The following is a 14,971-nucleotide window of genomic DNA, read 5'->3' as shown; positions in this document are numbered from 1 at the left end:
TACTGGCATTTTTGCATCACATTCTAGTAAAGAAAGGAAACTACCACTATTATCCTTTAGCCATAAATGCTGCGCGCCGCGGTAATTAATTATATGTGTAAATGTGGATCATTCACACCTCTATTCACCGCTCATTTACATATGCAGGTCCAGTACGGCCAATAAAGTCACTTTACACACATTTCAAACACACATTTCCAACACTCAGCGCTCACACAGGCTCCTCCTCACATCACAAGTCTGCATTAATAAATGTCCTTTTAATTCAGACTCAAACCGACTGTCCGTAAAAAGAAAATAATCTCAGTGTTTGGATCCGTGTCTGCACGTGTAAACAAACACACGTGACTCTGTGGTGTGTTCAGGGACAGTACGGACACACACACACAGACAAATGACTCCACAGACACATTTATCAGTCTGTAAATTGGATTAAATTAAAATAATGTAGAGAGTCTAAGATTTATAGCGAAGTATAACCTGCCCACGGGAAATATCGGCCCCTATCAGCAAGATTTAGGTCAATAGCGGTTGGGCTCTTGGAAACATATCGGCCCTAATTTATTTAGACTTTATTTTTACTGAACCATATCAAATCAGTTTGGAATATATTGTATCAAATCGAAATCTCACTGTATCGAGATATGTATCGTATCGTGGCCTATGTATTGATTGACAGGACAGTTGTAGGGAGTATTATTTAGACCTAACCCTATTCTTTAGACCCAGAGAACAGTCCGAGTTGCTCCTAACTCAAAACCTTTTATAGTCCATTTTTTTTTGTTTAAATATTTTGGTGAACACCCAGCATTTGTATCAAGGTGTGTATTGTATCGGCAACTCCTGAATGATACTCAGCCCTAATTACCACATGACATCACAAGGTGGAACAGAGTGTTTTCAGTTGGAGAGAAGAAGTCATGTGTGAAACATGTGAATGAAACAAAACACAAGTCCAGGTCTGTTTGTGACGAGGAAACGACGTCAGAACAGAACAGAGAACAGAGTCAGGTTGAACTAAACAATTTTATTTATTTTAGACTATGTAAAGTTCTGTACTGTGACTTTAAATTTGTCGTTTTATTTCTGTGTTTTCCAGGTTTTGTTCTTCCAGACCTGCCAGATCAGTTCGGACCCCCGGACACGGCCCCGCCCCTGCTCAGCCGACTCATGGAGGCCGTGGAGAGCAAAGGTGTGTCAGATGCCCTCCCGTCCTCCTCCGTGAAGTCAAACGCACAATCAAACGCACAACTACACGAAAAGTCAATCGTTTGAGCTTCGTCTGTGCTGTAAAAAGTTTGGTTCGTGCTGCTTTAGTTTTGGAGATATTAACGATTCTTTTACAGGTCAAACTGGGGTCGCAGCCTCCAGGAAACTTCAAAATGAAATAAAACGGCACAAAATGGAGTCAGTCGGAAAAAGTTCGGTTTGTGTGATTCTGGTTTTTAAGATATTCACACTTTTATTTTGGGTCGATGACGTCACCAGCCCCTCAAAATGTGAAACAGCTTCAAAACAGCAGAAAATTAAACCAAACATTTTTGTATTTGGTTTGTGCGGTTTTTCATTTGTGAGTTTATTTCTAAAATTATTCATGATTATTTTTGTGTAAATGATATGACGTCATTTCCGCTCAACTGATGACAATAAACTCCGCAAAACCAGTGAAGAGAAATGACCTGAGTCTGTGGAAAAGTCTGTATCAGTCTGTAGTAACTCGTTTTTGATTCATATCTTATATAATAACTCAGACTTTTCCACAGCCTCAGCCGCTGTCATCAACTGAGCGGAAATGAATCATTTTAGAAATAAACTCACACAAATGAAAACAGTCACAGCACAAAACAACATAAACAAAACACAAACGTTTGGTTTAATTTGCTGCTGTTTTGACTCTGTGGAACATTTTGAGGAGCTGGACAACGTCACGACCCAAAATAAAACTGCAAATATTTTAAGAACCAGAATCACACAAATGAAACTTTACAGCACAAATGAAGCATAAACGATTAACTCCATTTTGTGTCGTTTTAAACCAGGAGAGTCAAACTCAAATTCACAGAGGCCAAAAGTAAAAACTGGGACTAAGTTGTGGGTCAAACTAAATGGTTCCGATCAAGTGGTAACGGAGGGAAACAGAGACATTTGAATGTCAAAAATCTGCCCTTATTCAGAAACTAGAGGAACTATTGAAATAAGTAAAGTATCAGAATGTAGGAAAGAGTTACACTCCAACAGGGTAAAGTTAAACCTGTGATATTCTTTCAAGTTCAAGACAAAAAACTCATGTCAGTAACGGAGGGAATGAAATATGCAGCACTTTTTGGGCAATAAATCCAAACAGTTATAACTCTTGGTTCTCACTTACATATCCTTAACAAACTGGTTTGAATATTTGCTTCATATAGTTTTCTACCATATGGTACAAGATTAGGTTGAAAAACCTCTGACTTTTTGACTCATGAGATTTTTTATTAAGAAAGTTCATGGTAACGGAGGAAAAAGTAACGGAGGGAAAATTGTACAAACAAGTAGAAGGTGCAGGATTTTACATCATTTGTCACTTTTTTCTTCTGAAAACTTTAATATTACTTCAAAATGAAAGGGAACTATTTCTATAAAATATGTCAGTCCTTCCAAGCTAATTTTTATCGTTTTAAATATAAAAAAATACATCCATTTATTTACATGATTTTTGGGTCTTTGAAATTTGGGAAATAATTTTTGTTCCATGTTTCATACATGGTCTGTTTAAAACATATGGAACTTTAGAACCAAAAATGGTACAGAAAAAAGGTCAACTTGAGTACATATGTATCTGTTCAATACATTTTTATATCAGATGCATTAACTTGAATTTTTGGCCTTGCTGTATATTTCTGCTTTTCTCTTCTTTTGAGATCTGTAATGTTAAACCTTTTCTTATTAAAATAAACATTTTAATAATTGTTTTGCTTAAACATTTAATCCAGAACAAGCAGAATAAAAAAATAACAACATTTTAAATAAATCATGTCTCTAGTCGGTCTGTAACCAGCGGCAGCTCTAATACAGATTTGATTTGATCTTGAGGGCCAAATTTGGCCCCCTGGCCTGAATTTGACATGTCTGTTTTATTTCATTTTGAAGTTTCCTGGAGGCTGTGACCCCAGTTTGACCTGTAAAAGAATCGATAATATCTCAAAAAGTAAAGCAGCACAAACGAAGCACAAACAGTTCACATAATTTTGTGTAGGTTTGTGTTTGATGAGGGGCCGACTTCACACACGTCTCCTCCCATCCTCGTGTGTGTGTGTGTGTGTGTGTGTGTCAGATGCCCTCCCGTCCTGACTCGTCCTTTAACTCTCTCTGCGTCTCAGGTATCGACAGTCCGTCTCTGTATCGCAGTCCGAGTGGCGGGGCTCTGGACACGAGGCAGTTGGCAGAAACAGGTCAGAAAAAAAACGGAATTTAACTAATGTTTTTCTGACTCTGGCTTGGTTTTCGTGTGGTCATTATTTCTATAGACATTTACATCAGTTTGGTGGAAGTTTGTGGAAAAAAAACAAAAAAAGTTGATGTACAAAAATACAGGAAGTAGCGGTGAGTTTTAAAACAGAATCTCTCTGCTTATGTCATGGATTTACTAACAAGGAGACGTTTTTCTGACACTTCGAGTCTTTATTTAACTGAAGAGGTGTCGTGTTTATATGTTTTAGTCTAATCAGATTTAGAATTTTAAACGCCACTGAATTTTTCACCTTCAATTTTTGAACTCTGGAAAAAAAAAGTTCACGCTAAACATCTAAAATTCTGAATAAAAATAATTCTGTGTTTAAAAGTCAATATAAAAAATCAGCTTTTAAATATTCAGCACAAATATTTCCAAGCCTTAAATTCAACAGTTAAAATTCAGAGTGAAAAACATTCGCAGCAAAGATCCAAGACGCCAAAGCAGAAGCGTCGATCCAAAGTGAACCAATCTAACTTAAGTCCGCCACGCTTTACAGTAGAAATCGCCGAATTTAGTCTGCGATTTGTGACCCAACTTTGTGTCTTCCTGTGCAATTTTAAAGCCGCTGCTCCTCGTGTGTGTCTGCTCCAGGTTGGGAGTTTGATTAACAATAGATAACGAGGTAGCTTTGTTATCTATTGTCTGATTTGAAACAAAAAACCTGTACAACCTTTAAAATGTGTTTTAGTGGAGTTTGTTTCTGATTTCCCTGTGTTGTCATCGTCGTCGTCGTTGTTGTTGTGGTTTCAGATCTGGATCAGTTGGAGCTGTCGTCTCTCTGTGAGGGGGTGGTCCGGTTTCTCCAGGACCTGCCGGGACCCGTGCTGCCCACCGCTCTGCAGGGAGACATGATCCAGGCCGTACAGGGTCAGAGCACCACACACGCACCCACCCACACACCCACACCCGCACATGTTCACTCTTATCCCTCCACAAACACACCAGACACTCATCTACACTCACCATCTTCAAAAAACACCAAAAACTCATCTGTTCAGAAATGTATTTGTGTTTTAAAGCTCTTTTATTATACACAGTGCTGGGGAGTAACAGATTACATGTACCGGAGTAATCAGAGTACTAATTATGAGTAACTGTATTCAGTTACAGTTACTGTTTCAGTGAGTGGTAATTGGATTACAGTTACTTTGTTGAAATAAATGGATTACACAGAGGCATTTTCCTGTTTTCACATTTTGGGCTTTTTTTTGGGTCATTTTTCGTTTTTTTCCGTAATTCCACTCATTGTCGGAAAATAGACCAGGACTAAGACCAGGACTAAGACCAGGACTAAGACCAGGACTAAGACCAGGACTAAGACCAGGACTAAGACCAGGACTAAGACCAGGACTAAGACCAGGACTAAGACCAGGACTAAACTAGGACTAAAACCAGGACTAAAAACAGGTCTTAAACCAGGTCTTAAACCAGGTCTTAAACCAGGTCTTAAACCAGGTCTTAAACCAGGACTAAACCAGGACTAAATCCTGTTGTGTGGACGTGTTTCTTCTTCTTCTATCAATAATATTTTTAATTTGGTTCAGTAAAGTCTGGGCTTTTTATTTTCTTTTATCAGACAAAACTTCTTATGTGAAGATTTTCTCGTCTTTGCTTCTCTACAGCAAATCAAGTAATCCAAAGTAGTCAGATTACATTACTCACTTTAAGTAACCCCCAATTCACACCAAAGCGCAACGGCGCGTAAGTGCAGCAGCACAGCAGACGAGCAGCAGACGCGCTGCTTTAGAACTCCATTTTAACCGGTCTGACAGTGTAACAACGACAGTGTCATACGTGCGTCCAACGAGCGTCTGACGTGCTGCTCGAGAAAGGTTGAAATTCTAATTTTGCAGCGTCAACGGCGCGTCTCCAAGGTTTTTAGCAGGGGAAAGACAGGAAATAAACACGCGGTGTCAAAATAAACTTCCGATACCCTTTCAAAATAATTTAACCAAAGTCAAGACAGCGATGTAAACAACGTGCACGTGATTTACGATGTCAGACACCAATTCTACAAGGACTCAGGACTAAACCAGGACTAAACCAGGACTAAACCAGGACTAAACCAGGACTAAACCAGGACTAAACCAGGACTAAACCAGGACTAAACCAGGACTCACTGTCGAAATGTGCTCGGGGGTCCTTCCGTGTAGCCCCGAGTGTCCACGGGCGAAAGGACCGGTGCAGAGCTCGGAGAAGAGGTATGTGCAGCCGTCGCGCTTTTCGGACACCTGCTCCGCGGGGCTCAGGGTTCGCTGTCTCTCTCTCCAAGATTAGACCTGGTTTAGACCTGATTTAGTCCGGGTTTAGTCATGGTTTAGACCTGGTTTAGACCTGAATTAGACCTGACCCGCCCTTAAAATTCCAGAATGTTAAAACTCAACCGGTGCAGGACTCTGTATCAACATATAAATGTATCGGCCTTATTACCTGGTGTTTAATGTTTGTGCTAATAGATTTAAACCTCATTAAACGCAAATGTGTTGCAGTTGTACACTTAATTCATAATACACTTAATACACATTCTAACTTAATACACTTTAACATAAAATAAATGATAAAAAGCAAGTACAAAATGTGATGTCTGAAAACAGTGAGAAGATGTGCAGCTGCAGCAGGAGCGTCTCTGACGCTCTGGTGTGAATTGAAACTTTGAAATATACGCGTACGCGCAACTCCGCCTACATTAAGCGCTGCTGCAGCTCCTGGTGTGAATTCGGGGTAATTTAATGGATTCTGTTACAAACTACATTTTGGTGTGTGTAATCTGTAATCTGTAGCGGAATATGTTTTAAAAGTAACTTCCCAACACTGAATGTTCTGGTGTTTTCGTTGTGATGTTTGTGAGGTTTGTTCATGTTCTCGTGTTTTCGTTCAGATGTTTGTGAGGTTTGTTCATGTTCTGGTGTTTTCGTTCAGATGTTTGTGAGGTTTGTTCATGTTCTGGTGTTTTCGTTCAGATGTTTGTGAGGTTTGTTCATGTTCTGGTGTTTTCGTTCAGATGTTTGTGAGGTTTGTTCATGTTCTCGTGTCGTGTCTGAGCTTCATGTTCTGGTGTTCTGGTGTTTTTCGTGCAGACGTTCGTGAGCTGGAGGAGTGCGCTCAGTTGCTCCGGACCATTGCCTCGTCGTCTCTGACTCCGGCCCAGTTCGGTCTCACCCTCCTCAGTGTGATCAGGCACCTCGCCCGAGTCTGTCTCCACAACCACCGCAACCAGCTCACCCCACACGGACTCGCCGAGAACTTCAGCCCCCTGCTCTTCAGGAACAACACCGGGTAAGAGAAGAGAAGAGAGGGAGGAAGAGAGGGGAGAGAGAGGAGGAGGAGGAGGAGGAGAGAGAGGAGAGGAGGAGGAGAGAGAGAGGAGGAGGAGGAGGAGAGAGAGGAGAGAGAGGAGAGAGGAGGAGAGAGAGAGAGAGAGGAGGAGGAGGAGGAGGAGAGAGAGAGAGGAGGAGGAGAGAGAGAGAGAGAGAGGAGGAGGAGGAGGAGAGAGAGAGGAGAGGAGGAGGAGGAGAGAGAGAGGAGGAGGAGAGAGAGGAGAGAGGAGGAGGAGAGAGGAGAGAGAGAGAGGAGGAGAGAGGAGGAGAGGAGAGAGAGAGAGAGAGAGAGAGAGAGAAGAGGAGAGGAGAGAGAGAGAGAGAGGAGGAGAGAGGAGAGAGAGGAGAGAGAGAGAGAGAGAGAGGAGGAGAGGAGGAGAGAGAGGAGAGAGAGAGAGGAGAGGAGGAGAGAGAGAAGGAGGAGGAGGAGGAGGAGGAGAGAGAGGAGAGGAGAGAGGAGGAGGAGAGGAGGAGAGGAGGAGAGAGAGAGGAGAGGAGGAGGAGGAGGAGGAGAGAGAGAGAGAGAGAGGAGAGGAGAGGAGGAGGAGGAGAGGAGAGAGGAGGAGGAGAGAGAGAGAGGAGGAGAGAGAGAGGAGAGAGAGGAGAGGAGAGGAGGAGGAGGAGGAGGAGGAGGAGGAGGAGGAGAGGAGGAGAGGAGGAGAGGAGGAGGAGGAGAGGAGGAGGAGGAGGAGGAGGAGGAGGAGGAGAGGAGGAAGAGAGGAGAAGGAGAGGAGAGAGAGAGAGAGGAGAGAGAGAAGGAGGAGGAGGAGGAGGAGGAGGAGGAGGAGGAGGAGAGAGGAGAGAGGAGAGGAGGAGAGAGGAGGAGAGAGGAGGAGAGAGAGGAGGAGAGAGAGGAGGAGGAGGAGAGGAGGAGAGGAGAGAGGAGGAGAGAGGAGGAGGAGAGGAGGAGAGAGAGAGAGAGGAGAGAGAGAAGGAGAAGGAGAGGAGGAGAGAGGAGGAGGAGAGGAGAGAGAGAAGGAGAGAGAGAGAAGAGGAGAAGAAGAGAGAGAAGGAGGAGAGAGGGAGAGGAGAGAGAGAGAGGAGGAGGAAAGAGAGAGAAGGAGGAGGAAGAGAGAGGGGAGAGAGGAGGAGGAGAGAGAGAGGAAGAGGAAAGAGGAGAGAGAGAGAAGGAGGAGGAGAGGAGAAAGAGATAGAGAGGAGCAGGGAGGAGAAGAAAGGAGGAGAGAGAGGAGAGAGAGGAGAGAGAGAGAGGAGGAGAGAGAGGAGGAGAGAGAGGAGGAGAGAACAGACACGATTATGAAATTGTGAGACCAGTATCGAACAATTCAACAGTATATCGAATATCGTTTCATCCCTAGTAGGAACAGAGGAGAGGATCCAAGTCCATTTCCACAAATATAATCTTTTATTTTGAATGAAAAGCTCTAAAAACATTTCCTTTGTGTGTGTTTCTCCTCAGCGCTGAGTCCGGCGTGGACCCGATGGTTCAGGTGTTGGAGATTCTGATCACCAGTGAACTCAACATGAACCAGGCAGCTCCAGGTGAGTCACTTCGCCCCCTGTAACCGCGCGCTTCACGGTTCGCATCGCTCTTCTTTTTTTACGTGTCCTTGTGCAAGACACTTCTCGTTTCCTGTCAGAGTGTGAACGGGAAGGAAGGAGGACCCGACGTGTGAAGAAACTTGTACCAGCACTTGTAGGTGTCGTAAACTCCGCTGGCGTTTCTCTTCGCGTTCGCAGACTCGATGTTTTTGAAAGAAATCTCCAGACGTCTTCTCGTTATTTGTTTGGATTTAGCTCCACAAACTTTGAACAAACAATTAAACGTGTCACTTAAAGGTTCTATGTGAGATTTAAGTCACGTTCTGATGCTTTTTTCTCCTCAAAAACAAAGCTGGAGTTGTTTTGTTTCGTGTGAATGAAACAAAACACAACTCCAGGTCTGTGTTGGGCAAGTGACTTTAAAACTGTTACTGTGTTTTTATTTATGACGTGTTTCTGTTATTTTAAAGTGATTCGTTACATTACAATATTACTGTGTTTAAACTGTAAAATATTATATGAATATTACAGAACTTTTAAGTTACTCTCAACAGAAGAACTGAAGATGCTGAACTTTTGTGCCGTATATGAACTGAACAAGGTCTAAACCAGGACTAAACCAGAGCTGAACCAGGACTAAACCAGCACTAACCCAGGTCTAAACCGGGTCTAAACCGGGCCTAAACCGGGCCTAAACCGGGACTGAACCAGGACTGAACCAGGACTAGAGAAGACTGAACCAGGACTAGACCCCAGGACTAGACCAGGAGTACATAAGGACTGGATCAGGACTAGAATGGGACTAGACCAGGTCTGAACCAGGTCTGAACCAGGTCTGAACCAGGACCGAACCAGGACCGAACCAGGACCGAACCAGGACCGAACCAGGACCGAACCAGGACCGAACCAGGACTAAACCATCACTAATCTTGGACTAGAACTTGGAAGCGATCAGCTGTTCTTCGCCTCGTTGAGCGTCGGTTCTGTGTCGGTCTTTTCGCTCGTAGTCACTCGACGGTCTACACGGGCGAGTCTCTGGTGTTTCATCGTTGTTGATGTCGCCGTGATTTTAGTGAATTTATATGAAGAAAAACTAAAAACCCACCACTTCAATCCAGGTTAAAATGCTTTGTGACGCGCTCACTCACATTTGTACACAGTAAAATATTAAACATTTTTTCCGTGTAACGTCACATTACTGCGTTACAACAAAAAAAGAACACATTACAGTAATTTGTTGTTTTTATAAAGAGTTTCTCCAAACTCTGGTGATGAGGAAACAACATTAGAACAGATCTGAGGTCAGAGGATGATGAAACGTTTAAACACTCGCGTCTTTGAGGTTTCTGAAACTTTTGTCAGAAAATCCTGTGACTTTAGTTTTATTTCTTGTGACAGTGACAGGTTGAACTTTGTGTCAGTTTTTGTTTCATGTGGAGAGTTTGAGGAGATCTGAACCATAAACCAGGTCACACGTGCACCTCACAGTTGCCACGTTTACATGAGAACTTTAACTCTGAATACAAATAATTTAACGTGTTTTTTTAACCATAAGTCGCACCAGCCAAAAAATGCATAATGAAGAAGAAAAAAACTGACTTTAAAACTATAAATGTGTTTTTATTTATGACGTGTTTCTGTCATTTCAAAGTGATTCGTTACATTACAATATGACGGTGTTTAAAATGTAAAATATTACACGAATATTACAGAACTTTTCATTTACTCTCGACAAAATAACTGTGAAGATGCTGAACTTTTGCGCCGTATATTGACTGAACCAGGACTGGACCAGGACTAAACCACGACTAGACCGGGACTGGACCGGGACTGGACCAGGACTGGACCAGGACTGGACCAGGACTGGACCAGGACTAGACCAGGACTAGACCAGGACTAGACCAGGACTAGACCAGGACTAAACCAGAGCTTAACTAAGACTGGACCGGGACTAGACCCCGGGACTAGACCCCGGGACTAGACCCCGGGACTAGACCCCGGGACTAGACCCCGGGACTAGACCCCGGGACTAGACCCCGGGACTACATAAGGACTGGATCAGGACTACATAAGGACTGGATCAGGTCTGGATCAGGTCTGGATCAGGTCTGGATCAGGTCTGGATCAGGTCTGGATCAGGTCTAAACCAGGTCTAAACCAGGTCTAAACCAGGACTAAACCAGGACTAAATTAGGACCAAACCAGGACCAAACCATGACTAATCTTGGACTAGAACTTGGAAGTGCCTTGCAGACAGGGTGTCTGTAAGGTGCGATCAGGCGTCAGCTGCTCTTCACCTGATGGTCTACGTGGGCGAGTCTCCGGCGTTTCACCGCTGCTGATGTCGCCGTGATTTTAGTGAATTTGTATGAAAAAAAACTAAAAACGTGGCCAGTTACAGTAAACTCCACCTGAGGATTCGTTTTATTTAGCTGCTGGATGAGTCTGGAATGTTTCACAGTGCGGCATTAAACCTTTCTATCTTCACGGAGACCAAACTGGACCTAGTTACACACCAGATCTGTGGAGAGGCGACCCATGCTTACAGTCAGAATGTCTAGTTTTGTGTTTTTCTAGTGATTTTTGAGCTCTAAAACCTCCTGTATCTGAGTAAATGTAAAATGGAGCTGTTGTTTAATGTCACACTGTGGAACATTCCAGGAGGACGCAGTGACGTCTCCATAGAAACGGCCAGAAAGTGACAGAGTGCAGCTTTAAACTTACTGTAGATTAGTTGTGTTTGTGTGCGTTTCTGTGTTTTGGAGAGATCTGGTTTCGCTTCCTGTTTGTGGGTCATACGATGATGCCTCACGAACTTGCTACTTCCTGTTTCTCCGCTCTGCTCGAAAACGTGCTGCTTTTTTTTTTTTTACGTAGAAATTGTGTCGTAACGCGTTAAATCAGCAGAATGTCACTGTCCTCTTCAGAAATTACTCAGAAATTCCACATCTTTACATGAAATCCTTGAATCATTTTTAGACTTTACCCCAAATTTGCTCAAGAGCTTCACATAATTTTACGTTTTTTTTTAGACCATTTCCTGTAATTTTCCACATTAGATGATCGTTGTGACACTGTAAATAACTGTTGAGTCGTAGTTGTTATGATTTATGCACAATATGATCAAATATCAAATGTGATCAGAAACTAGATTCTCTCTAGACAGTGACAAACAAGACAAAATGATGGTGCTGTTCAAAAATGCAGAGTTTTATTGAGACATTTATACAATATTTACAGTTTCAAATGCACTTTAATGGAATTAGAGAAAGATCTGACACAATAAATGCAGTAAAAAGTTGATGTAGGACGGCGAGAAGCGCGAGAACCTCCACACATGCCAGAGTTAAGATGTGATCCTGATCGTCCATGTTCCAGGAGGGACTCTAAGCTCCTGTTCACACGAGAACGCTTGTGGGGAAAAAATGACAAAATATTTTATGTTTTGCCATTTTTTTTTTTTTTGCCATTTTATTAATATTTACGTGTCTTTTGTTCATGATGTTTTTGAAGCTTAAAAACGCAAAAATCTGAAACCACCTCCAGAGTGTTGTGTGTATCAGGTCCCTCCCCTGGTGTGTGTGTGTGTGTCTGTGTGTGTCAGGTCCCTCCCCATGTGTGTGGTGTGTGTCTGTGTGTGTCAGGTCCCTCCCCTGGTGTGTGTGTGTGTGTGTGTCTGTGTGTGTCAGGTCCCTCCCCATGTGTGTGGTGTGTGTCTGTGTGTGTCAGGTCCCTCCCCGTGTGTGTGTCAGGTGTCCTCCCCGTGTGTGTCAGGTGTGTCTCCCCGTGTGTGTCAGGTGTCCTCCCCGTGTGTGTCAGGTGCCCTCCCCCTGTGTGTGTGTGTATGTGTCTGTGTGTGTCAGGTCCCTCCCCATGTGTGTGGTGTGTGTCTGTGTGTGTCAGGTCCCTCCCTGTGTGTGTCAGGTGTCCTCCCCGTGTGTGTGTGTCTGTGTGTGTCAGGTGCCCTCCCCGTGTGTGTCAGGTGCCCTCCCCGTGTGTGTCAGGTGTCCTCCCTGTGTGTGTGTCTGTGTGTGTCAGGTGCCCTCCCCGTGTGTGTCAGGTGCCCTCCCCGTGTGTGTGTCAGGTGCCCTCCCCGTGTGTGTGGTGTGTCAGGTGTCCTCCCCGTGTGTGTGTGTCTGTGTGTGTCAGGTCCCTCCCCGTGTGTGAAACGCTCCTCTCTTTTGGCGTTGGTCGTCTTTCTTTCTCGTCTTCCTCTCGCGGCTCTGACAAAGTGACACCCCTGCGTCTGTGTAAAGGTGTGTGTGTGTCAGGTCCCTCCTCATGTGTGAAAGGTGTCGGTCTTTTGGCTGTGCTCGTCTTCTCTTCCTCTCGCGGCTCTGACATAGTGACACCCCTGCGTCTGTGTAAAGGTGGGTGTGGGACGTCGGCCAATCAGAGCGCTGCGTTTGGGGACAGGCCTCCGGTTGTCATGGAGACGGGGGAACTGTCTGGAAAAGTGTTTTAAGATGGACACAAAACTAGAACTGTGACAAGTTCAGAAAAAATATAATAAACCTGTAATTTTTTATCAGGATTATGATTAGAAACAAACGGAGACATTTCGGAAAAACAAAAGAATCTAACATTTATCAAAATACAATTTAAAATAACAATACCAATAACAAAACCCTTTTATTTATATTTTGGCCAATTTATAATGTAACTTTTCTCTTTTTCTAAATTTTTTAATAAACACTTTTAGTCACTGTACTTATAAACAAATATGACTTTCACAATTATCATTTCCTTTCATTATATTTAATTTTTTACTATGATCTTAAAGCAGAATTTTAATGGCATTTTATTTTTCTCACCCCCGTCTTTTTTCTTAATGGTCCCGGAACTGAACTGAAACTGCTGACCTTTTTTCTGTACCATTTTTGGTTCTAAAGTTCCATCCGTTTTAAACAGACCATGTATGAAACATGGAACAAAAATTATTTCCCAAATTTCAAAGACAAATCATGTAAATAAATTGATGTATTTCATCATATCTTGTGTTATTCCATCTTTGAACTGTTGATGAAGGGACATGATTAAAAAAAAAAGTATTTAAAATGATAAAAATGTTCTTGGAAGGACTGACATATTTTATAGAAATAGTTTCTTTCATTTTGAAGTAATATTAAAGTATTCGGAAGAAAAAAGCCACAAATGATGTAAAATCCTGCACCTTCTACTTGTTTGTACAATTTTCCCTCCGTTACTTTTCCCTCCGTTACCATGACCTTTCTTAATAAAAAATCTCTTGAGTCAAAAAGTCAGAGGTTTTTTCAACCTAATCTTGTACCATATGGTAGAAAACTATATGAAGCAAATATTCAAACCAGTTTGTTAAGGATATGTAAGTGAGAACCAAGAGTTATCACTGTTTGGATTTATTGACCAAAAAGTGCTGCATATTTCATTCCCTCCGTTACCGACATGAGTTTTTAAAATTTTTTGTCTTGAACTTGAAAGAATATCACAGGTTTAACTTGACCCTGTTGGAGTGTAACTCTTTCCTACATTCTGATACTTTACTTATTTCAATAGTTCCTCTAGTTTCTGAATAAGAGACATTTGAATGTCAAAAATCTGACCCTGTTTCCCTCCGTTAACACTTGACCGGACCCATAAGTCTTTTTGATTAAATAAATAGGTTTAAATTTCTAACTTTTCTTTTAATATCCAATTTGATTTTAGTCATAGAAGTTATAAGTCATAATTACAGCTGAATTTACATAAAACAGATTAACATAGAGATGCACAAAATGAATTTACTTCCCATCTCTTTTTATACTTTTTCCTCATTGTCTGTTTCACTTGTATAAATATTTTAAAAAATTATTATAACAATTATTTTTGAGCACCGTGTACCACAGAAAATCGGTTCGAGGTCAGTAAACACAATCAGGATTAATACATAAAACACATTGATTTTTGAGAAAATTAAAGAACTTTAAGTGCGAAATATAGTCTGAAAAATACGGTAATATTAAGTGAGAATCGCTTTTCATTCCCGCTCCTGCCCGCAAATCACGCAGGATGAGGACGTAGAAAGCGGAAAAGTGGAAAGGAATTGTCTAAAACGTGCTCGAGATTAGAACACATCCGTAAATTTTTATGCTGTTTGAAATGTTTTAATTAATATTAAATAAGATCTCCATGAGACAAACATGAATCATTTATATATTTGACTTTACACTCAGATTTATTTTGCAGGACTCAGTTTATCAGGGTGTAACGGTACAAAAATCACGGTTTTGAGGTCACTTTTCGGTTCAGTTTGGGAACAAAAATGCAAAACCATTAAAACAACAATTAGTTTGAACATTATACAAACGGGAAAATAAAATAAATACAAAGTGCTGCTTGGTAAAACTAATAAGTTCAATAAAATATTCTCAAATAAGCAACAAATGTAAGAAATATTATAACAAATAAGTTCCTTGTAAACAACTTTTCAATAGTTCCAGCGTGAAGTTTCCGTGCTGGCGTATGGCGAGAGTGAGGAGCGCGACGACCGTAGTTTTTCGAGGATTCTCTCTCGTTAGGTGGCCGCTGTAACTATAAAGCGCTGAGGGAAACACTGCACCAATCACAGACAAGTTCCTCTGAAAATTTAAAGAGCCGAGCCTCCGAGGAGCTGCGCGTGTAGAGGACGAACGTAAACACA

At 42.1% G+C, this 14,971-nt stretch overlaps 1 protein-coding gene across 2 annotated transcripts in view; it reads left to right on the top strand.

Moving 5' to 3' along the window:
• Positions 1 to 14,971, top strand: part of LOC110170692 (phosphatidylinositol 3-kinase regulatory subunit alpha) — a 49,002-nt gene that overhangs the window by 12,447 nt on the left and 21,584 nt on the right. For both annotated transcript variants that reach the window (XR_008633251.1, XM_055161849.1), the window contains exons 4-8: positions 1,100 to 1,192; positions 3,360 to 3,431; positions 4,244 to 4,360; positions 6,571 to 6,769; positions 8,231 to 8,313. Coding sequence is in view for 1 of the 2 variants with exons in the window: in XM_055161849.1 (XP_055017824.1) it covers positions 1,100 to 1,192; positions 3,360 to 3,431; positions 4,244 to 4,360; positions 6,571 to 6,769; positions 8,231 to 8,313 (564 nt within the window). In the remaining variant the exon portion in view is untranslated. The remainder of the gene's footprint in view (positions 1 to 1,099; positions 1,193 to 3,359; positions 3,432 to 4,243; positions 4,361 to 6,570; positions 6,770 to 8,230; positions 8,314 to 14,971) is intronic.

Source organism: Boleophthalmus pectinirostris, unplaced genomic scaffold (assembly GCF_026225935.1).
Source record: "Boleophthalmus pectinirostris isolate CB_2022bp ecotype Guang Dong unplaced genomic scaffold, ASM2622593v1 HiC_scaffold_4, whole genome shotgun sequence".
Classification (NCBI taxonomy): domain Eukaryota; kingdom Metazoa; phylum Chordata; class Actinopteri; order Gobiiformes; family Gobiidae; genus Boleophthalmus; species Boleophthalmus pectinirostris.
This window is presented reverse-complemented; position numbering and strand designations above follow the sequence as displayed.